Source organism: Chelonia mydas, chromosome 1 (genome assembly GCF_015237465.2).
Source record: "Chelonia mydas isolate rCheMyd1 chromosome 1, rCheMyd1.pri.v2, whole genome shotgun sequence".
NCBI lineage: Eukaryota > Metazoa > Chordata > Testudines > Cheloniidae > Chelonia > Chelonia mydas.
The window spans coordinates 253,411,843-253,434,265 of NC_057849.1; the positions used below are offsets into that span (position 1 = coordinate 253,411,843).

The following is a 22,423-nucleotide window of genomic DNA, read 5'->3' on the forward strand; positions in this document are numbered from 1 at the left end:
GAAGACTCTGCTGTGTGTTTCCTGGGGTTAGTGCCTTTTCTGGTCTGGGGGAGGAAGGAGGTACCTTTCGCTTGTTGTTAATGCTTTGGGAGGGGCTGGCTGCATGGCTGCACGCTCAGAAAACTGACATGATGAGGCACAGAATGGGGAGTTAGCAGATCGGGGCTCTGTTCCCAGCTCTGACACCAATTCATTGTGTGACCTTAGGAAAGTCTCTTAACCTGTCCGTGCCATGGAGATAACTACACTTACCCCTCTGCATGAAGCACTTTGAGATCTATGGATGAAAAGCTCTCTGGAAGAGCAAGGTCTGTTAATTATAAAATGTCTCTGACATTAAAGGAAATAGTTGGTGAGCCAAAGCCCCTCCACGTTTCCTGGGCCTGAGCCTCAGCTGGTGTCAATTGGTGCAGCTCAACTGACTTCAGTGGAGCTGTGCTGACTTTCACCATTCATGAGGGCCTGGCCCATCATGAATCCATTCACAGTGCCTGGCTGAGAACTTCACCTTGCATTAGAAAAATCGGTATATTTTAAAACCAAGAAGTTAAATTCCTGATGATAACACCAGACTGGCTTTTAATTATACAGAGCAGAGCTAAAAGAGACTGCAAGCATCTAACTACACAACCCGGCATAGCTAACAACCAAGGCAACACCAGCTATTAGTCACCAGATCTGACATATGCAGTGAGGTGATAAAGACAGCACCATGACCAGTATTGCTACAGCAACAATTATGCAAAGGATTCTCTTTTCCCCCTCCCCTTTCACTGACTGAAATCTGGCTAGCAGCTATTACAGTTGCAGGCTATATCACTTCACATTGTGATCTTATTATAAACAAGCACTTGCAGAAGATGCTGTCTTTCAGGTGGGACATAAAACAGAGGTGTTGACAACCTTTGGTCATCCCTTTTCCACTGCAGGTCCCCTCCTTCTTCCTACCTGACAGTCCTACTGTCTACCTGCTGTTGCCAGCTCTGGTTCCCTCTCTGATCATGTGGTAGTGTATCCCTAGGTGACCTGTCTGCTAATTGCCAGATCCTGGTCAAATAGCAGTCAGAAGGCAGGTCTTGTGGAGCATAAAAATTGTGGAGGGCCTCCTGAGAAAGAGGGACCAGCTTCAAACTAAAGTTTCAATCTACCCCACCTCTCAAAACCCTACTGGATACATTTACCAAGCCTGGGAAAACACCAATTATTTGAAATTGGCTCATTTTTAAGGTTTGAAAAGTAGGAATGTTAATCTTTTGATATCTGACCAAATTCCAATATTTATTCATTCACACTTGTTTCATGTTCCACTGATCAGGTTTCTGTAAGTATAAAATAATGATAATTGCACCATTAATTCAAAAATGTTTAACAGAACATGCACACAAATGTGCACAAACCTCAAACAACATACTCTACCCCAACATCTTTCCCATTTCCAACTCATCCCTCTGTCCAAGGACAAGCATGGGGAAACAGGTAAGTCTTTGATTTTGCCCATAAAGTCACCAAATCAGAGTTCAGATAGACATGGAGAAGGCCGTGTCATAAGCCCCTTCTATTAGTGTCAGGGGAGGGCTTGTGTCTCAAAGGATCACAGCCACTGTGGTATTGCACCAAGAGAGGTAATCCTTCCGGTAAGCTTGAACCCAAATCATTTAAGGTGTTGATTTTGACCTTTTAAAGGCCTAAACTTTATCCATGAAGATCAGATGAGCAATTTACATTCTGCCCCTCTAAAATCCCTCTGCAATTCCATTACTACTCCACACATTCAGTCCTGTGCTATTAAAAAATTGCCTCCTTCCACCCAAGCAATGTCTTTACTTCAGTGATGGGCAAATTCATTTGGAAACCATTTTGCAGTGAATTTTTAACGAAAAATGTCTATCTCGATGTCAATCATAATTTAGTTGTGTACATGACTCATTGTCACTTACACAAGTGATGGGATAAAAGACTTTTAAAAGATTGTTGTCCTAAGCCAGAGCTGAATCAAATAGTTTTAATTATGTAACTTAACACCTTACATTGAATAAGTGCTGTACAAACTGTGACTAATTAATCCTCACAATAACCTTGCTAAGTAAGTCTGTATTACCCCCTTTTTATAGACCTAAGGCGGCAAGATTGCCAACCCTCCAGGGTTGCCCTGAAGTCTCCAGGCATTAAAGAATAATCTTTAATTAAAGATTATGTCATGTGATGAAACCTCCAGGAATATGCCCAACAAAAACTGGCAACCCTAATAAGGCCTGATCCACAATCCAGTGAAGTAAATGGAAAGACTGCCACTGATTTAATGGGGTTTGGATTAGGTCCATAGTGGGGATAAGTGACTTGATTAAGGTTCCATAATGAGTCAATATCAGAGCCACTTTTAGGGTTGCCAACTTTCTAATCGCACAAAACCAAACACCCTTGTCCTGCCCTGCCCCTGCTCACTCCATTCCTTCTCCCTCCGTTGCTCACTCTGCCCCATCCTCAGTTGTTCATTTTCACTGGGCTGGAGCAGGAGGTTGGAGTATGGGCTCCAGCTGGGGGTGCGGGCTCCAGGGTGGGGCCAAAATGAGGGGTTCAGGGTGTGGGAGGGGGCTTTCGGCTGGGGCAGGGGCGAGGGAGGGGGTGAGGGCTCTGGCTGGAGGTGCATGCTCTGGGATGGTGCCAGAGATGAGGCATTTGGGGTCCAGGAGGGGGCTCGGGGCTGGGACCAAGGAGTTTGGAGTGCAGGAGAGGGTTCGGGGTGGGGGGCTCCAGGCAGCACTTACCTCAGGCGGCTCCTGGGAAGCGGCTGGCATGTCTCTCTAGCTCCTAGGCAGAGGCATGGCCAGGCAGCTCTGAGCGCTGCCCCTGCCCACAGGTGCTGCTCTCACAGCTCCCATTGGCTGCGGTTCCCAGCCAATGGGAGCTGTGGAGCTTGTGCTCGGGGCAGGGGCAGTGTGTGGAGTGCCACCACTAGGCCTAGGAGCCGAAGGGACATGCCAGCCACTTCCCAGGAGCTGCATGGAGCCGGGTAGGGAGCCTTCAGCCTCACGCCAACCAGACTTTTACCTGCCCTGTCAGCAGTGCTGACCGGATCCGCCAGGGTCCCTTTTCCACTGGGTATTCCGATAAAAAAATGGACATCTGGCAGCCCTAGCCACTTTGAAGTCAGGAGTTCCTGGTTTCCAGTCTAATATTTAATCCATTAGACCAGTGGTCTCCAAACTTTTTTGATCGCGCACCCCCAGGAAAAAAAAAAATTGACGCAGGCGTGCCGCTGAAGAAAAAAGAAGGAAGGAGCTGCTACCTAGAAGAGCTGCCACAGGCGCTCGCCTCCTGCCGTCGCAGAACCAAAGGTAGAAGAGCTGCCGGTGGCGTGCCGGCGGCGCTCCTCCTGCCACGCACCCCCAGGGATGGTCTTGCGCACCCACTTTGGAGACCACTGCATTAGACCATGCTACTTTATGCAACTCTTAACTTGTCTAATATAATCAAGTTGGCGAAAGTCGTGAGAGATATTAGAGAAAATAAACTATGAGTATAACTTGGGTGTTGACCTGTAGGGCACACTATGAGGTCAATCTATATAGCCAAAGTTCTGGGCGGAGAGAGTCACAATAATGAGGACTGATGTTTGGGGAGAAGAGGCTATTGGTTGGATTTGATTTATTGCAGCTGGTAATTTTTTTGTCTTAGCAGTAAGATGTGGAGGTGGTCTGTTTTGTATGACTGTATTCTAATTTTTGGCAAAGAGCTAGGGCTCTGGATAGGCTCTTTTAAAATATATTCTAATTTGAAATACATAGGTGCTGAAATATTATGGGGAAGAGTTCCATAGAAATACTTATTAATTAATTACTTGTGCAGAGTGTATGTGTTGGAGGATATTATTAGAGTTCTACTTTCATTAAATTCTGGTGAAAGGCCCCAGACCAATAGCCTTAGAGACCACTGTAAATCGACAGAAGAGATTACAGCACAGAGGCCAGACCTACATTTACCGTAGAGTCACAACAAAGCCAGCTGATCTAGAAGGAGTACTAGAACAGTCAATACAGACACAGACTAAGAAGTACAGCAAGAGCCTAACAACCAAGCAAATAGGGTGCATGTGTATGAAAATAAGAAAACACAGGAAAACTTACTGTGGAGGGTCATCTCCCATCCATATATTATTCATGGTACAAGAACTCATGCACAATGTACTATTTAGGGTTGCTAATTTTGGTTGGGCATATTCTGGGAGGTTTCATCACATGATATGTTCTTTAATTAAAGATTAATCTTTAATTCCTGGAGACTTCAGAACAATCCTGAGGGCTGGCAACCCTAGTACTGCTCTCTGCATGAGGGCTTGTAAATAACCAGATGCTTTTCAACAGCAGCCTTCTTGGAAGTATCTTCTGCTCCCTGGAGACCCTTAAGGTGATCTGCTGCCAGGGGTCTTAGCAGAGCTCAGCAGAAAAAGGCGACACTGCTCTGGGGCCAGAACACACTTTTATTTTTTAAACTGAATGCAAAAAAAAAAAAAATTACTTTAAAAGCTAGCACTATGTTACAGTAGCACTGGTGCCTGGCAGGATGGTTTCTCTTGGTGCAGTATAGACCAGGGGATGGTTATCGAGGAGCCAGCCTGCTGGGGTGCTGGAACAATTTTTGTAGTGGGGGTGCTGGTGATGCAACCAAGTATTTCGTGTATATTATTACTACTTCAAGCCAGGGGTTGCAGCAGCACCTCTAGTTCCAGCACCACTGCTAGCCTGGGTCACTGTACTTCTGGCAGCTGGCAGGAGCGGACAGGCCACATCAGAGCAGTATGAACCAGGAAATAGGGACTGAGAGGCCACTTAGTGTTACTACAGCACTTGGCAGTATCGGTGTGGTATGGACCAGGGGATACTTATTGAGGGGCCAGCTTGTGTGACTATGGCACTGGGGCCCAGCACAACAGGCCATATCAGTGCACTATAGACCAGGGAACAGTTATTGAGCAGCCAATTTACATTACTGCAGCACTGGGGCCCAGCAGAATGACCCATATTGGAGCAGTATAGACTAGGGGATAGTTATCTAGGGGCCAGATTGTATTACTGTGGCACTGGATCCCAGCAGGATGGGCTGTATTGGTGTAGTATGGACCAGAGGCAATTTACCGAGGGGCAATTCTGTGTTACTAAAGCCCTGGGGCCCAGCAGGACGGGCCATATCGGTGTATGGACCAGGGGACAGTTATCTGGGGGCAGTCTGTGTTACTAAAGCCCTGGGGCCCAGCAGGACAGGCCATATTGGCACAGTAGGGACCAGGGGACTGGGCCCAGGTTACTGCAGCTGTTTACAGGCCTGATCTGCGCTGGCTGCACCCTGTGGCTGCCCTTTGACTCCCTCAGGCCCAGGCCCCCCTGGAGCGATGGGCGGCTGCCCAGCGGCCCCGACCCCAGAGGGCTGATAGCTCCGCCCACCCACCACGGGTCGCGTCGCAAAGACAGAGCCACGTGCAGGGGTATGAGCACCCACCTCGCTGCCCCGCGCCCGGCCCAGAGCGGCTCTGCCCGGCAGCCATCTTACCCCCTCCCCTCCACTTGTCACTTCCCTCCAGTCGGGTTTTCGCGCCAAACGGCGCCTGACCACACGGGAGGGCGGGAAGGGGGCGGGGCTTCAGCGCCTCCTCCAATCCTCTTCCGTCTCCATGGCGACTCCCCGCTCGCTTCCGCTTCGGGCTGGACGAGGCGGAACGGCGCCGGGCCAATCACCGGCGTCAAGCTCCAGACTGGCCAATAGGGGCGCGCGTCTCCTACCTGAGTAGAACGTGTCTTCATCCCGCTCCCCTCCGCCCCCTAGTTTTGCCGCGAAAACCGGCTGGTCCGCGCGTGTCCGCTGCTGGGGCGATACGAGGTGACTGAGCCGGGGTGGGGGCTGATGCGGGGGAGCGGCGCGGCGGCCCTGGCGGGAGACTGGGGTGGGGGGCGGTGAGGGTCGGATAGGGGAGGCCCCCGCGGGCTAGGCCGTGGGGGGGTCGGATGCGGGATTCCCCCGCCCGGCAGTCGGATGGGGAGTGGGGGGTAGATGGGGGTTATTGCCGGGGGGGGGGGGTGTCAGACCGGAGCGCTCTCTGGGGAGGGAGCTGGGCTAATTTATCCCCCTCTCCGCGGCTTGCTCAGGGCGGCGGCGCAGTCTTCGCCATGTCCGGTTTTGATGATCCCGGCATTTACTACAGCGACAGCTTTGGGGGCGACCCGGTGGCAGATGAGGGCCAGGTCCGGAAATCCCAGCTGCAGAGGCGGTTCAAGGAGTTCCTGAGGCAGTACCGGGTGGGCACGGACCGGTCTGGCTTCACCTTCAAATACAGGTGCTGCTGCTGAGGCAGAGAGGGAATCCCTCCAGCCAGCTCTGCCTTTAGCTGTCCACCTTCTCTTCTCCCTTTGGAGGGACAGCTGTTCACTTTCCTTCAGAGTAGCAGCCGTGTTAGTCTGTATTTGCAAAAAGAAAAGGAGTACTTGTGGCACCTTAGAGACTAACATTGATTTGAGCATAAGCTTTCGTGAGCTACAGCTCACTACGTGCCTCCGGTGAAGTGAGCTGTAGCTCACAAAAGCTTATGCTCAAATAAATTGGTTAGTCTCTAAGGTGCCACAAGTCCTCCTTTTCTTTTTCCTTCTAGTGTGTGTCCAATCTAAATAATCGTTAGCGTTTACATAGCGCTTTCACCTGTAGCTCCCAAACAGCTTTTTGCTGGATGGTCAGTGTCATCATGGCTGTTTGTGCAGGTGGGGAAACTCAGGCACCAAGAGGTGTAGTGATTTCCCTGGGATCACACAGCAGGCCAGTGACAGAGCAGGGAATGAAACCTGGTTCTCTACGCTCCCTGTCCAGTGCCCCATTCACTGGATTATGCTGACCTCCATGGCCTGCGCTGCAAAGTTTGGCTCTAGATCTGAATTTCAAGTCCCCAGTTTCATGTTTCAGGGGGTTTAAATCTGGGGTTTATTTTGTGGTTTCTCTTGATTGTAAATCAGTAATGGGTTTTTATCCCATGTGTTTTGAGGTCTGTGAGGATCCCTGTGTGGATTAAATGTATTTCTACTTCGTATATTTTTAAACTGCAAGGTCTGTGATTCCTTTGTTTATAGAACAAGTGCTGAATTATCTGCAGGATGCAGGGAAATAAACAATGGGCACAGATCACCCAAGAGACTGAGAAATAACCAACTATCCATCTTTTATTTCCCTACATCCTGATTTTTAAGGTGAACATCAACAACTGTTATGACATAATTTGGGTGTGATGGACCTTATCATTTGCGCTTGAAGCATGTGAACAGTCTATGTAACTCCGATAGCACATTGACACTAAACGTTATGTGTACCATTGGGGCCAGAACTGGGCCAGGTCTGGTTCCATTTGAACACAATTTTAGAAAGTGGATTTGAATGCCCTGGGAAAAATCTGCCCAGCGGTCTCCATTTCCTCTGTATCCCTTATGGAGCTCTTGTGACTTTCCCGGATCACGTTCCTTTCCAAGGAACCTACAAAACCTGTCCATTCTGCTTCCAACTTAGCCAGGTCATTCTGAACAATTTATAGGGTGGTGACTGGGTCCCTTCTGTGGTTGTTCCTTGCCCCTAGGCTTGCTGACTACATGCATTTGCTAAGATTTGCATGATGTTTTCTGCCCTTCAAGTCTTACTCTTGTTCTCTTGCAGGGATGAGCTCAAACGGCATTATAACCTGGGCCAGTACTGGATTGAGGTGGAGATGGAGGACCTGGCCAGCTTTGATGAGGACCTGGCAGACTACCTGTACAAGCAGCCTGCAGAGCACCTGCAACTGGTAAGTATGGGGGATACCATGGAAAGGAGGACATGGAGGACTACTGTAAGAGTAGTCTTAGAACTGGCATACTGCCAGCTAATCATGGGCAGTCAGGTAACCACAATAGCCCCAAGGATTCTTCTTGGTGTGAATGGCAACTTGAGCTGTGTTGTTGCCTCCCCAGCTGGAGGAAGCGGCAAAGGAAGTAGCAGATGAGGTCACCCGTCCTCGCCCAGCAGGGGAGGAGACTCTTCAAGACATCCAGGTCATGCTGAGGTCAGATGCCAATGCAGCCAATATCCGTAGTCTGAAGGTGAGCTGAATCCACTCATAGTATGGAGCAGTGGGGACAGGAATTGTCCACTGGTGGATTTGACTGTGGCGAGAGCTGCTAGAACCAGATGACTTGCTCAAGGCTTAGTTGGAAGGAGGGGGGCTGGGCTGGATAAATGGTTTGGGTTTTGACCCATCTCTGATCTGTTTATCAGGATGACACTGTACGAGACAACGCGTATTTGACTTACTACGCTTGATGGGACTCGTTAGTCTTAGGGCTGCTTTACACACAGTTGTTGTAACACTTGAACATTGATTTGAGCCGGTATAGTTAAAGCAGTACATCCCCTTAGTGTGGCTACATTAATGCCGGTATAAAGGTGCTTATATTGCTATAGCTAATCCCATAAATTTAGGAGAATAAGCTATACTAGTACAAGGCACCTTTATGCAGGTATATCCATGTCCATGCTAGAGGATGTACCAACGTAACTACTTCAGTAAAATATCCCCTTCCCCCCCCACCAGTTGAAGTACTTAAATTGATACCAAATGTGTGTATACCAGGTCTTTATAGCTCTGGTTACTGTTTTGGTGGCAAAGTGTCAGTGGATGGGTATTCTGATCTGTCTATTCATTAGGTGGTGAGAATTATTTCTGCATCTCTGAGGGTCTTTCTGGGGAACACTGCTTTCTTCACCACAAACTTCTCTCTGATCAATACAATGCAAAATGCTGCAGGAAGAGACATGGCTATCGAATAATGAAGTTTCTTGTTAAAAACAACACAGCCCCTTCCCTGTGGTCTGTGGCTGTGCAGTGCCATCTGCTTTGTCTGCATGGGGGGAATGGCTGCTTCCCTGAGATGCACACCGCAGCTTTGAGCCCTAATGCATTACAGGAGAAGGGCTTGGAAAGTGCGCAGGCCCTTGTGGGGAGGGAGAGCGAGGAGGGGTTCAGCAGAGCACTGTTAAGGTGACACTCATAGCACATACTAAAATCCACTATTTCATTTGCAAGTGGAACCAAGGAGAATAACCGACCTGGTAGGCTATTGTATGGATCCAAACTACTGACCTAAAATATTCTGTGGGGGAGGTGTGTGTTGTGAGGATGGCCATGGTCATTCCATACACTCCTCCTCGATTGCCTGTATGGGCAGCTTTCCCCATGTTTCCTATGAAGCATCATACCCATGATCCTGGCTGCTTTGTGCGTGAAGGCTGCTGCATTTCTCCCCTCCCTTCTCTTCCCCCTGCCCTCTCTACAATATTGGGGTTTCCCTTCTTCCTGTGTGAGACGTTTTCTTACCACCCTCAACCTCTCCTTCCTCAGTCTGACCAGATGTCCCATCTGGTGAAGATCCCCGGGATCATAATTGCTGCAACTGCTGTGAGAGCTAAAGCCACCAAGATCGCCATCCAGTGCCGCACCTGCCGTAACACCATCAGCAACATTACCGTGCGCCCCGGCCTGGAGGGTTACGCCCTGCCCAGGAAGTGTAATACGTAAGCAGTGGGAGTCCTTTCAGGAATCCTGGGTAGGGTGGGGAGACCAAATTCCTACTCCGTCTTCCTGGGAGTCCTCCTGGCAGTGGATGCTGCATGAGTAGGTCTCACCTAGTGCTCTGTGCTGGGATCTTGGGGATGGTCATCCCTAAGTCGGTGGTGACTAAGTCAGTTGAGCTGTGAGTTGAAGGCTTTGCCAGGTCTGCATGTGTTGGGGGTTAGGGTGGTTAAGGCCAAATGTTAGCTACCAGAGCAGCGCAACCATACTGAAGTGCGGTCTCTGCCCACCCCCGAGCTTAAATTAAAGGGAGCAGTCACACAGATGCTTCCCTCCCTCAGCAACTCACCTTCCCCAAAAGTCCTCTCACTGCCTTCACAGAATCACAAAAGTCCTTAAGTACCTCCTGAATACCAGTGGGCTGCTCACCTGGCCTGAGCTTTAAAAATAGATGGTCCTTGTCTCCAAGAGCTTCCAGTCGAAAAAGACTGGCTTTTTACTAATACTTCTAATTGCTCAGTCACCAGACAACACATACCATTCAGGGGAGTGTGTGTGTGTGTGTGTGTGTGTGTGTGTAAAGATAAATGAAATGCCCTGCTAGGTCATCTGGTCCATGTAATTAATTAATGACCCTCCCCTGTCCCCAGTGAGTGCATTGTTCCTTACAGTGAGTCAGATTGTGATACACTTTCTCACACTGAGGCTATGACTACACTACAGTTTGTCGGCAGAACTTATGTCGCTCAGGGATGTGAATAAATCGCCCCCTGGGCGACGTAAGTTACACTGACGTAAGCGCCAGTGTAGACAGCACTATATTGGCAGGAGAGCTTCTCCCACTGACATAACTTCTGCCGCTCGCGGAGGTGGTTTTATTATGCCGACGGGAGAACTCTCTCCTGTCGGCATAGAGCGCCTTTACCAGATGTGCTGCCGCGCTGTGTGTGTAGACATGCCTTGAGTAATACCTTACTCCACAGTATTCCCTTTGACTTCAGTAGGGCTATTTTGGTGTAATGTAGCATTCAGCATGAATAAGCGGATCATGAAATGGCGCTATGCACTTCGGATGGGATTCCCAAAGCCGCTGTTCCAAGGGATTTGGATGCCCAATTTCCATTATAAATGAACAGGAGCCGTGTGTGCCAATCTCTAGGCAGATGTCAAACCCACGAAAAAAATGCTGAAATTGGGCTTGTTTTTGGCTTAATTGGCTTGTGAGCTGCTTGTTGCTTCTTTTTTTGATTGGCTCCTGGCAAGCAGGGGCAAGGGAGGGAGAGAGTCAGGGGTGCACAGCAGGGCCACCACAGTCCCAGACTGCAGGCCAGGGGGATCTAGTCACATAGTGTTCGGGTTTGTAGGGATTGGCTTGGTTTGGCCTTGTTTTGAAATGGGATTAACTTGATTTTTGGCTTATTGTGAAAATCGGGGTGCTTATCTACCGTGTGAAAGTTGGCAACTGTGTCTCTAGGTACCTTTGGAAATCTCAGCTTTGGTTGAAAATGACTTCTACGTCCCGTGGGGGACCGTAGACCATGCTAACAAATCTCAGTGTCAGGATGTTTCCCTGCTGTTTAGCCTATAGTTTTCCTTTTATAGTTTATCCCACTAACCCTAACTAAACCTCCTTATACAACTGTAAATGGCTCTTCTCTTCCTTTGTGTTATAAACTTGTAGGCTTTTGTCCCCACTTAGTTGTTACTTACCAAGATAAGCATATTTAAACCTCTCAAATCTTTCCACTTCAATCCATCATTTTTCCCTTAATCTATTTTCTTTTTTCTGAGCTTTCCATTTTGCCTCCCTTTGTCTGTCTAGCTCTGTGGGGGCAGGGACTGGATCTTGCTGTCTGTCTAAACAGCACCCAGTCCAATGAAGCCCTGATCTCAGTTGGGGCCTGTAGCATTACTCTTGTGCAAATAGCCTCCACCAGTTTGTCATGGTCTTGTCAGAATTCAGCATCACAGTCTAAGATGAGGTAGCTTTTCACTTACCAAATCTGCCCATTTTGGGAGCTTCTCTGGGGAGACTTTTCTGGGGGGAAGCTTATGGGTCACTAGGCAATGCTAAATAAAGGCAAAACTCAGCCTGTGTGTTTACAGGGCACTCTTCTCCATGGCATCACTGGATGCAAATAGAGCTTCCTGATGATCTCTCCTGAGTCCTAATGCCACTGACCAGCTTTCTAATGATCCGTTTCTTTAACGTTCCCCCTTTGCTTAGGGAACAGGCTGGCCGCCCAAAGTGCCCCTTGGATCCATACTTCATCATGCCGGACAAGTGCAAGTGTGTGGACTTCCAGACCCTGAAGCTCCAGGAGTCTCCAGATGCTGTACCGCACGGGGAGATGCCCCGGCACATGCAGCTATACTGCGACAGGTAATACCAGTTTCCCTTGCTGCCTGTCCTGAGGGTTGTTTCAAGGAGAGTCAATGGTAGATCCAGCCATTTGCTGGATGATGTGTTTATCTGGGTTTGGATGTATGTGGGGGGCGCTCTCTTCTCCCCAGCTTTTTGCTGGGGGGAAGGATTGGTTGTGAATGGATATAAACAGGGTTTTGGAATCTTAGGTATGTAAATACAACTAACTCGCAACACTTCCATGAGGCTTAATAGTTTGCAAAGTGCTTTGAGATCCTTGGATCCTGTGTGCAAAGTTGCTCAGGTACCATCATGAAAGAAGAGGTAAACTGGAGCAGAAGAAGTTTTTCTTTTTTTTGTTGGGCTTGAGGTGGAGATGGTGACTTTTGGTGTGTGGTTCCTTTATCCTGAGCAGCAGCTTCCCTGGTTCTCCAGTGCCAGGAATCTAAACCTCTTGTCTAAGTTTGGATGGGAAGGAAAGGAAGAGATGAAGGGGGTTTTCCCATCTTCAGTAGCCTTCTATCCCATCCCTTTCTTACACAGAACTAACACTCCTCTCCCCTTCCTCCTCTCAGGTATCTGTGTGACAAAGTCGTCCCTGGAAACAGAGTTACTATCATGGGCATCTATTCCATCAAGAAATCTGGCCAGACCAAGAGCAAAGGCCGGGACAACGTGGGAGTGGGGATCCGAAGCTCTTATATCCGTGTGGTGGGGATCCAGGTGGACACCGATGGCTCAGGTAAGACCTTACTTTGGTTTCCTCTCTGGCTCAGGTTATAACATGGAGTTAGAAAATCCTCCATTCTGAACAGCTGTTACCTGTGACCTCCAGCTAGTGATGCCATGGGCGAGAATGATGCCATGGGTTCTGTAGCAGCACACATCCATCAATACCACTCGCGTAGCAAAGGTCACAGACTGGTCCAGACGGGATATAGCATTAGTCCCAGGCTCCCTGTGTATATGCACTACTGCTTTCTTACACAGCTCTGCGCTGCTTGTGCTCGGTAAAATTAAACAGGAAACCTCATCAGCTTTAAAAATCCAGCTCATGTTTCAAAAGCACGCTCCGTTTTTGTTCTGCTCCTGATTCTCCACCCACCCCCAAAGCATCAGGCATAGCTTCCTCCTCCTCCAGATCCTCATTTTCCTCCCCCCTAGCATAAGTCAGGCCTCTTGATCCTTCTCCCCACATTCAGCAGTGATCCACATCACTCTCCTCTTTGACTGTTGCTTGGTTGACATCAGCTGAACCAACTTTAGGTCTTACTTCTTTATTGCGGAACAAACCAAATGCTTCTACTCAGGGCTGCACTCTCAGGTTTCAATAGCAAACTCCAGTCCCTGCTGTGTATGGTTAACTCCGCTATCCTTTCCGTGTGAACTCGTAACAGTGTTACTAAAGTAGTTCCCAGACCTGCAGCTGTGCCAGGCAGGTGGATTCTGGAGAAAACTCTGGTGATCTAGGTTCATCTCTGCTGACAGATTCATTCAGTTTACTTCCCTCCACCCTTTCTAGGCCGCAGTTTTGCTAGCTCTGTGACTCCACAGGAAGAGGAGGAATTTCGTCATCTCACTTCCATGCCCAATATCTATGAGACTATCGCCAAGAGCATTGCGCCCTCTATCTACGGCAGCACTGACATCAAGAAAGCTATCTCCTGCCTGCTGTTCGGAGGCTCCCGCAAGAGGTCAGGGAAACGAATCCAACTGGGCACAGTGGGAAGGGAGCAGGGGCAGAGATGCAACACCAGTCATCTTCTTCTGGAATCAATCCTTCTGGGATCCTTTTTCTGTTTCCTAGAAGCAGAAAGTTGCATGTCAGTGATGTTTTTGCTTGTGCATTGTCTAACCAGAACGCCCCTCACCTTCCCCCTCCCTGCCTTTCTCTGCAGACTTCCGGATGGGTTAACCCGCAGAGGGGACATTAACCTGCTGATGCTGGGAGACCCTGGCACAGCCAAGTCCCAGCTCCTGAAATTTGTAGAGAAGTGTTCACCCATTGGGGTAAGTGTCCTACGTAACCTGGGCTACTACTTTACCATCAGGCAGAGACTTTGTATCAGGGTGAGTCAGTTTCTTTTTGCTTCATGTATCCTTGAGAATTGGAGCCAGTAGATGATTCCATTGATGGTTCATGGGGCAGAACAGAAGCCAGAGTGTGCTCTGGAGGGCTGATGAGCTCGTGGGCCTGTTGATCACAGTCAACAGCAGAGAAGTGGGCATAAGGAGTGGGCAAATAATGGGTCGGAACCGGAGAGCACTTCTCACAGGGTCACTTTCTCAACCTAGCCATGATTTATTGGAATATTTAACTGGGCATATTTTCCCCAGCCTGTTGTCCAAGCTGGCTGAGCTGCGTATAACAAACTGAACTAACGGGGAGGTTGGAAGATAAAGTGAAATAATTCTGATTGACTGGACCTGTCAGACACAGAGGTCCAACTGAGATTGAGTGTGGAATTTTATTTCCATCCATGTTTTTCTGCTGTCTTCATCGACACTTGCATCCGGGCACCCTTCTTCCTCTTGAGTGAAACAAACATAACTCTGCAGCCCACTGAAGTGATCAAATAGGTTACCCTCTGTATCTAATAGCTGCATCATCGGCCTAGGAGCCCTCTAATGCTTTGTAACTACTTAGCCCAAACCCTGGCTAAATAAAGTCCCCTTACTCTGTACCTTGAAGGCTGTCAAGGCTGGATCTTAGTGTGTGTGTGCTGAGGAGGTACTTTCCAGGGCTCAATCTCATCTCGCAGCTGCTGGGCTGGCCTGTAGCTATTGTGTGGCCGAGGTCACAACCCTGCACTGGGTTTATTTCATTCCGGGGCCGAGTGAGGCAGACTCGGGGTTGTCGTGGTGCCTGACCTGCTGTCCTCTTCCCGTCCTTCCCTCAGGTGTACACCTCGGGGAAAGGCAGCAGTGCAGCCGGCTTGACAGCCTCCGTGATCCGAGACCCCTCTACACGGAGCTTCTTCATGGAGGGAGGAGCCATGGTCCTGGCGGATGGGGGAGTGGTCTGCATTGATGAATTTGACAAGGTACAAACATAGCACGCAGAGGGAAAGGCCGTGCAATGCTCTCTGAGGGTGGTGGGAAGGGAGGGGCCATGGGGGGGAACTGCCACCTTCCCTCGCCTGGAGGGAAAAGTATGTGCTGCTACAGGAAGGGCAGGGAGTTCCCCTGGAGGGTGATGTTTTGTGCTGCAGTGTGGAAGGGCAGGGGTTGTTTGCGGTGGATGGAGACCTGTGCCTTATGTGGGAGGGCAGGAAAAGGAGCTGGCATCAGGAGGCAATTTGCAAGAGAAATCTCAGTTTGTGTGCATTAAAAATACGTGAAACATGAGTGTGCTGGAGGAGGAAACTGTGCTGGCTACATGAGGCTGTCCTGCGAGCCCAGGCCTCAAAAAGGGATATTCAGCTGAAATCAAACAGGTATAAACTATTTTATTTTTCCCTCTCCACCCATTAACAAGATGCGGGAGGACGACCGAGTGGCCATCCACGAGGCTATGGAACAGCAGACCATCTCCATTGCCAAGGTGAGGTGCCAGCAAATGGCACTGGCCTCCAGCCTGTATCTAGCCCTCTGTGAAACTGCAGAGCTGCTGCTGAGACTGGGGGAATATGGGGAGAGAAGAGGAGGGGTAGCTGTAGGGATAGGCCCCTGAATCCAGCTCAGGGCTTCTTGTGGAGCAGAGTGACCAGCTCTCAAGGACCCAGGGGCCCTCGCCAGAAGGTGGCTGAGCCTCAAGGGTTGCCCTGGGTTCCCTGCGAATCACTGGTTTGACAGATTGTACGGTCTTTGGGGTTTGGAGCTACCGACTGCTCTGGTCTGGGAGCAGCAGGCCCTGCTCTGGGGCAATGTCCCTGTCCGAGAGAGCCTAAAGGAAATCATTCTCCGGTTCAGCATAAGTGGAACCAAACTCCCTGTCTTCCCTCCCAGCCACCCTTTCTGCTGGCAACTCTGCCATGCCCCTTGCCACTCAGACTCATGCCTCGGTGTAACTCCTGACTCCTCCCTCTTTCTCCTGCTGCCCTAAACTTGTGGCTTCTCCTATCGCCAGATCAAACTACTTCCCCGTACTGCATCTCCACGAGGCACCTGTTTCTCTCCATTGCCATCATTAAACTTGTGATGGGCCAACTCTCTTGAGCACATCTGGGGTGCGCCCCGTGGCCTCTTCGCCTGTGTATACAGCACCTCTCATGCTGTTGGCGTTATGTATTAAATGTGGCTTCCACCGATGGGGGACTTTCGTTAAGGGAGGTCTTCCTCAAATGAGGCTCATGTGGCTGTGCTGTCCAAACCCCTATGGTTATCCTGCCAGCCTCCACCTCCCCCAGCAGGGACCCTTCCTTGGCCAACTGGATGCCGCTTATGGGACCTTATTTAAATGCTGGTATGTGTGAGGTTTCCTCAGGGCTCTGAGAACCAGAGATAGAAGAAATGGTTAAATAGCTTTCCCCTTCCCCACCCCCACCCCCACCCCCTGCCATCCCGGGATGCATCTGTGTGATCCTGACACTGTACACTGCATTAGGAGCCAACAACATGGTTATTGTGTTGATGTGGGGCTTGACCTCCACTCCCCCTTCTATTTCTCATGCAGGCTGGTATCACAACCACTCTGAACTCCCGCTGCTCAGTCCTGGCTGCTGCCAACTCTGTCTTCGGGCGCTGGGATGAAACCAAAGGCGAGGAGAACATAGACTTCATGCCGACAATCCTGTCCCGATTTGACATGATCTTCATCGTTAAAGATGAGCACAATGAGGAGCGAGACGTGGTGAGGGCAGGCGGTGGGCTTGGTGTTGCGACTTGCCTGGGGTGGATAGGACACATGCCGGAGGATTAGCTGGGAGCAATGTTGGGGCAGAGGATTTGTGGAAGGGGACAGTGGAGGAAAGTGTCTGCCCAGCTCACCTCCCAAGTGTGTCCAGTGCCAAGTGGGTTATTTGATTTGAAGTACCTTGCAATGGACCTGCTACCTGTTGCCCTTCTTTAGCAGGTCTGAGTACAGCACAACCACTTTGGGTCTAGGGAAAGGAAAGTAAATTTGGCAGGGATGGAAGAGAGAATTAAAGTTGTCTCCTGTGGTCCCAAACTCTGTGCACTTAAGCACTGTTGGGTCAGAACTTTAGAACAAAGCGCAAGGCCCATCTGTTCTCCTGACTTGCCCCAGATTAGAAGCGTGGAGTTGGCTTGTTCTCTTTTGCCCTGGTACCTGCAATGGGCAGAATTTCTGTCTGTAGCATTTGAAGGGCGGAAGGAATTCTGCTATCCACCTCTTCTCTGCACTGTTTCCAGACTCTGGCCAAACACGTGATGTCGTTACATGTGAGTGCCCTGACGCAGACCCAGGCAGTGGAGGGTGAGATTGAGCTGAACAAGCTGAAGAAGCTGATCTCCTACTGTCGAACGTAAGTCTGCAGCGACTCTCGGGTGACATGACGACTGGGCTGGGCAGCAGAACCATGGGCAGGCTGCAAAGCTTGCTGGGCACGTCCTGCTTGGTGCCATGCTGATGTGTTCTCTGCCGCTCTCAAACTCCTGCTGGGACTTATAGTTACGCTCAACAATTCCGGATCTGCTGCTGGGCCGGTCGCCTCCTTGAAGTGGCTTTGCTTAGATGGGCCCAGTGTCAGACCTTTAATTCCTTAGTGGGGGCCGTCGGCACTCCTCCTCTACAGTCAGCCCCCAGCGTCTTGGGTTATTTCCACCCCTGGCTCTAAGGAGGGGCATGGTCACCTCTGAGGTTCTGTTTGAGATGCCAGCTGGGTAAATTCTCACCAGGGTCTGGATTTTCACAAAATCTGGCCTGGATTGCAGCGGCAGGGGAAGAGGCTCCACCACTGCACTGCATAGGTAGGGGGGTGCCACTATGTCTTTTCCCAAGTACCGTCTGGTTCATGGTGCTTCCCGTTCCCTTCTCACAGGAAGTGCGGCCCGCGCCTTTCGGCAGAGGCTGCAGAGAAGCTGAAGAACCGCTATGTCCTGATGCGCAGCGGGGCCCGCCAGCATGAGCGGGAGAGTGACCGCCGGTCCAGTATCCCCATCACCGTCCGGTGAGAGCACACGCCTGCCCGGGTGCAGGGAGGGACACAAAGGGGGTGGGAACCCTAGATGCTTGGGGTAATCCTACAAAGGGAATATGGCCAACGCTGCACAAGCCCCCTGAGAATGGAATAGGCCCTGGGTGAGCCCAGGCCTGCACTGAGCTGGACCCTGTTAAAGCCACCAGAGCGAAGTACATGCTCTAAGGCTCTTCTGTAAGTGCTTCACTCCTAAAGATGGCTGCTCCCCTCTTCTCCATCTCGCCCTCTGCCCCCCCAGCTGTCCTTACCGTCGCTGCCTTCTGCTGGCGTGGGGATCATGAGGCTCCAGTGCAGGCTCTCACTCACGTGGGGTAGCGTCGCACAGACCTGTGACTTCCATTGTTGAGAGCTTCACTGGAGGCAGCACCACTTAAGGGAAGGTGGCTAGGGCGGAGTAATGACCTACAGATACCAGAGCGTCTCCAGGCTGCACCTGGGTCTCACTTGTGGTGGGAGTGCTCCTTCTGGCCAGAATTTCCCCCTCCCACCCTTTTCCCTTCTCACCCATTTTTAATGGATAACGGTGGCCTGAGCTAGCAGAGTGTCTGCTTAGTGGGAACTGTGCACCACTATCTAGTGCATGGGGAGGGCCCTGCCTTGGGTTAGGTGTTTCCCTTGGGTGGGAGTGGGAGTCATTGGGGAAAGACGTGGGATTCCTAGATCCCGAGGCCAGAAGGGACCATTGTGTTGCTCTAGTCTGCCCTCCTGTATAATGCAGGCCAGAGAACTTCCCCCAGAATAATTCCTAGAGCAGATCTTTTAGACAAACAGCCAGTCTTGATTTAAAAATTGCCGGTATGGAGAATCCACCACAGCGCTTGGTAAATTGTCCCATGGGCAAATTGCTCTCACTTGAAAATTTACACCTTAATTCCAGTCTGTGTCCAAGCGCCCCACTCCCATTAGATAGGATGGGAGTGTTCTGCTTTGCACAGGCGGGGGTGTCTGGGATGTGATGACCCTTCCCCAGCTGGTAAACGACTGTTTTACTCAGTGCTTCGGGATGTATGCGGCAGGCGGTGTGTGGAACGGAGGAATTTCCTGACCGAGGCGGGAAGGGGTTCTGGGGGAGTGGAGGCCCATGGTGACTTTGTTAGAAAGGGCTTCCCTGTGGTTCCCAGGCAGCTGGAGGCCATTGTGCGGATTGCAGAGTCCCTCAGCAAGATGAAGCTTCAGCCTTTTGCCACCGAGGGAGACATTGAAGAGGCCTTGCGGCTTTTCCAGGTGTCCACGCTCGATGCAGCCATGTCAGGCAGCTTGTCAGGTGAGGCCCTGAGCGATCTGTGTTTCCCCTCTTCCCCCCGGAAACCTCTTGCAGTGTAAATCATCTTTTTTGAGCCCACTCCCTTCTGATCAGAGTGTGGAGAATAAACCCCACCTCTCGGGGGGGGGCCACAAGGCAACCTAACCTGGTGCTTCTGGGTGGCTGTGGTGGTGACTCCCCTGGGCAGGCCAATGCACAGGGCTGCAGGTGCCCCTCATTCATTCTGTGGCAGGTGTCGTCCTGTCACTGTAGTCCAGGCAGAGGGTTAGTGTAGTGCCTAATGCTCACATCTGAAGGGGGGCGGGGGGGGAGCGTGGACTCTCTCAAACCCCAGAGGAGGTGCTGAGTCTGGGTGTTTCCTGGTTCAGAACAGCAAGCCCAGGAGCTATGGGGGTGTGAGGGCTGGATGTCCAGCTTTCCCATATTTCCATGGGGAGCGATGGGAAGTAGCCCTTCGACCGTACTGTTCCTTTCGGAGACAGAGGCTTACCCAGGGGATTTGCAGCGTGGTGTGGTTGTCAGAAGTTGAGATGAGGAGGATTATAGTCTGGATGTTTTGCTATTCGGTCACCTTTTTGGCTTGCCAAGGGTTGTCCAGTCTCTCTTGCTTTTGTGGGGAGGGGGCGGCCTGAAGCTCGTGCGGCGTGAGCGAGGCCTTCGGAGGAGCAGGGGTCTCTAATCCAGCGTCGTCTCCTCTCTAGGAGTGGAGGGCTTCACGACACAGGAGGACCAGGAGATGCTGTCCCGCATTGAAAAACAGCTGAAGCGCCGCTTTGCCATTGGCTCCCAAGTGTCAGAGCACAGCATCGTCCAGGACTTCACCAAACAGGTGAGCCTAATGGGTGTAGCCCGTCCCTGGTGGGGACAGTCTGAAGGGCTGTGATACCGAGACCCTACAAGATAGCTATAGCTATGAGGACTCTTTCCTGAAATGTGGCCGGGCTCCTTCTGCTGCTTGTGTACCTTCCCTGTCAGCTGGGTGCCAGGGAGTGGTGTGAAACCAGGGAGGTGGGTGACTGTCTACGGCAGGGGTCGGCAACCTATGGCATGCGTGCCAAAGACGGCACGCGAGCCGATTTTTAATGGCATGCTGCTGCCTGCCGGGTCCCAGCCGCCGGCCCCGCTCGGCCCGCTGTCGAACCCAGGCCGGGACCCCAGCCGGCAGCAGCATGCCATTAAAAATCCTGCCCGCCCCAGCCCGCTCTTTTTCCCCCCGCCCCCCGTGGGGGCAGGGTAAAGAAGCTTGGTCCTGCTGGCTGCTGCTGCAGGGCAGGCAAGCTCCCCCCTCCCCTGCCTCTTCCCCCAGCGTGCTGGGTTCCTGCCGCATCTCCGCTCCCTCCCTGCCGCCGATCAGCGGATGGCCCTTGCAAGAGAGGGGGAGAAGCAGAGCCGTAGCACGCTTGCCGCTCTGGGGAGGAGGTGGAGAAGAGGTGGGGACGGGGCCTTGGGGAAGGGGGGGTGGAATCGGGGCATATCCCCTCAAGCCCCCTGCCGTGAGCCGCTCTGGGCATGGAGCTGGGAGCACCCCCATGACCCTAGCCCACACCCCCAGCCCTGTGCCCTGACTCCTGCACCCCCCACATTCCCACCCCCACCCTGAGCACCAAACGGGAGCTCCTGCGCGCGCGCGCGCACACACACACACACACTCTCCTACCTGCACCCTCGCACCAAATGGGAGCTGCCCAGGTAAGCGCTCCAGCCCCAACCCTGAGCCCCCTCCCTCATTCTAGCTCCCGGCCAGACCCTACACCCCAGCCTGCTCCTTCACCCCCAGCCCTGTGCTCAGTGCACTCCTATCCTCAGCTCGGTGCAGAGAGAGAGAGAGAGGAAGAGAATGGGCTAGAACCAGGGAGAAGGTAGGTACCCACTTTATATGGGCAGGGCTGGGATCCCAGACCGGCAGCAGGCTGAGCGGGGCCGGCAGCCAGGACCCTGGCTGGCAGGAGCTGACAGACGGAACTCCAGCCCGGCAGTGGGCTGAATGGCAGCGGGATGAGCCGCTCAGCCCGCTGCTGGTCTGGAGTCCCGGCCGCCGGCCCCGCTCAGCCCGCTGCCGGTCTGGGGTTCTGACTGCCAGCCCCTTGCCAGCCGGGGTCCTGGCCACAGGCCTGGCTCAGCCTGCTGCTGGCCTAGGTGAATGGAACCCCAGGCTGGCAGCCGGCTGAACGGGCCAGCAGCGTAAGGTCAGCATTTTAATTTAATTTTAAATGAAGCTTCTTAAACTTTTTGAAAACCTTGTTTACATACGACAATAGTTTAGTTATATAATATATAGACTTAGAGAGAGAGAGAGCTTCTAAAAACGTTAAAATGTATTACTGGCACGGGAAACCTTAAATTAAAGTGAATAAATAAAGACTTGGCACCCCACTTCTGAAAGCTTGCCGACCCCTGGCCTAGGGAATGCTGTAGGGGTTCTCCATCCTGTGCAGCCCGACTGCCGTTCCAGCTCCTTCCACTGTTTCCATTGATATTGGAACAGTCAGAATTCCAATCGATGACGCAGAGAAGAGTTCATCCTGTATTACAAGCCCCTTCTCTATGTAAGCGTCTGTCAGTCTGGAATGACTTCACTGTTGTTTCTCACTGGGCTACGGTGAACTTTCCTGGGTGGGCTGCAGCACCCACAGCTCATGGCTGTACTGTGAAGGGCTCATATGGGATTGTCATTCTCCTGCACCTCTTTCTTCCAGAAATACCCCGAGCACGCCATCTACAAGGTGCTGCAGCTCATGATGCGGCGTGGTGAGATCCAACACCGCATGCAGCGTAAAGTCCTCTACCGCATCAAGTAATCTCGCTTCCTCACCCGCTTGCCGGTGGCCAAAACCATCCCAGGGGAGCCAGGGCCAGCTGCTGCGGATGAGGATGCTCCTGAGTTCCAGCAAGATCTTAATGAAGAAGGCCGTGTAGTGCTGGCCTCTCCTGTGCATGGAAGAAGCCTCCAGCTAGACACCTAAATGGGAGGGCACCTCCGGTTTTAACCAGATTGATGGCAGGAAAGGCTGCTTGTCTTGTATCGCAGCTGCTCTGGGGAACATCATGATGACATTTTAATAAAACATTACAAAGCTTTTAGTTGCAATAAAACTTCAAATAAAAGATAACGTTGGTACCAA

At 51.4% G+C, this 22,423-nt stretch overlaps 1 protein-coding gene across 1 annotated transcript; it reads left to right on the forward strand.

Moving 5' to 3' along the window:
- Positions 1-5,673: 5,673 nt before the first annotated feature.
- Positions 5,674-22,423, forward strand: MCM5 (minichromosome maintenance complex component 5). Its single transcript, XM_037880562.2, has 17 exons — positions 5,674-5,871; positions 6,138-6,325; positions 7,681-7,807; positions 7,974-8,102; positions 9,401-9,573; positions 11,799-11,954; positions 12,512-12,678; positions 13,459-13,630; positions 13,835-13,946; positions 14,837-14,980; positions 15,415-15,480; positions 16,552-16,728; positions 17,250-17,362; positions 17,879-18,007; positions 19,159-19,301; positions 20,003-20,130; positions 21,998-22,423. The coding sequence occupies exons 2-17, from the start codon at positions 6,159-6,161 to the stop codon at positions 22,097-22,099; spliced, it is 2,205 nt and encodes a 734-aa protein (XP_037736490.1). The 5' UTR covers positions 5,674-5,871; positions 6,138-6,158; the 3' UTR covers positions 22,100-22,423.

Coding starts and splice junctions, on each gene's coding strand:
- MCM5 (XM_037880562.2), top strand. CDS start 6,159: ATGTCCGGTTTTGATGATCCCGGCATTTACTACAGCGACAGCTTTGGG. Junction 16,729..17,249: donor ACAATGAGGAGCGAGACGTG/GTGAGGGCAGGC, acceptor CACTGTTTCCAG/ACTCTGGCCAAACACGTGAT. Junction 20,131..21,997: donor TCCAGGACTTCACCAAACAG/GTGAGCCTAATG, acceptor TCTTTCTTCCAG/AAATACCCCGAGCACGCCAT.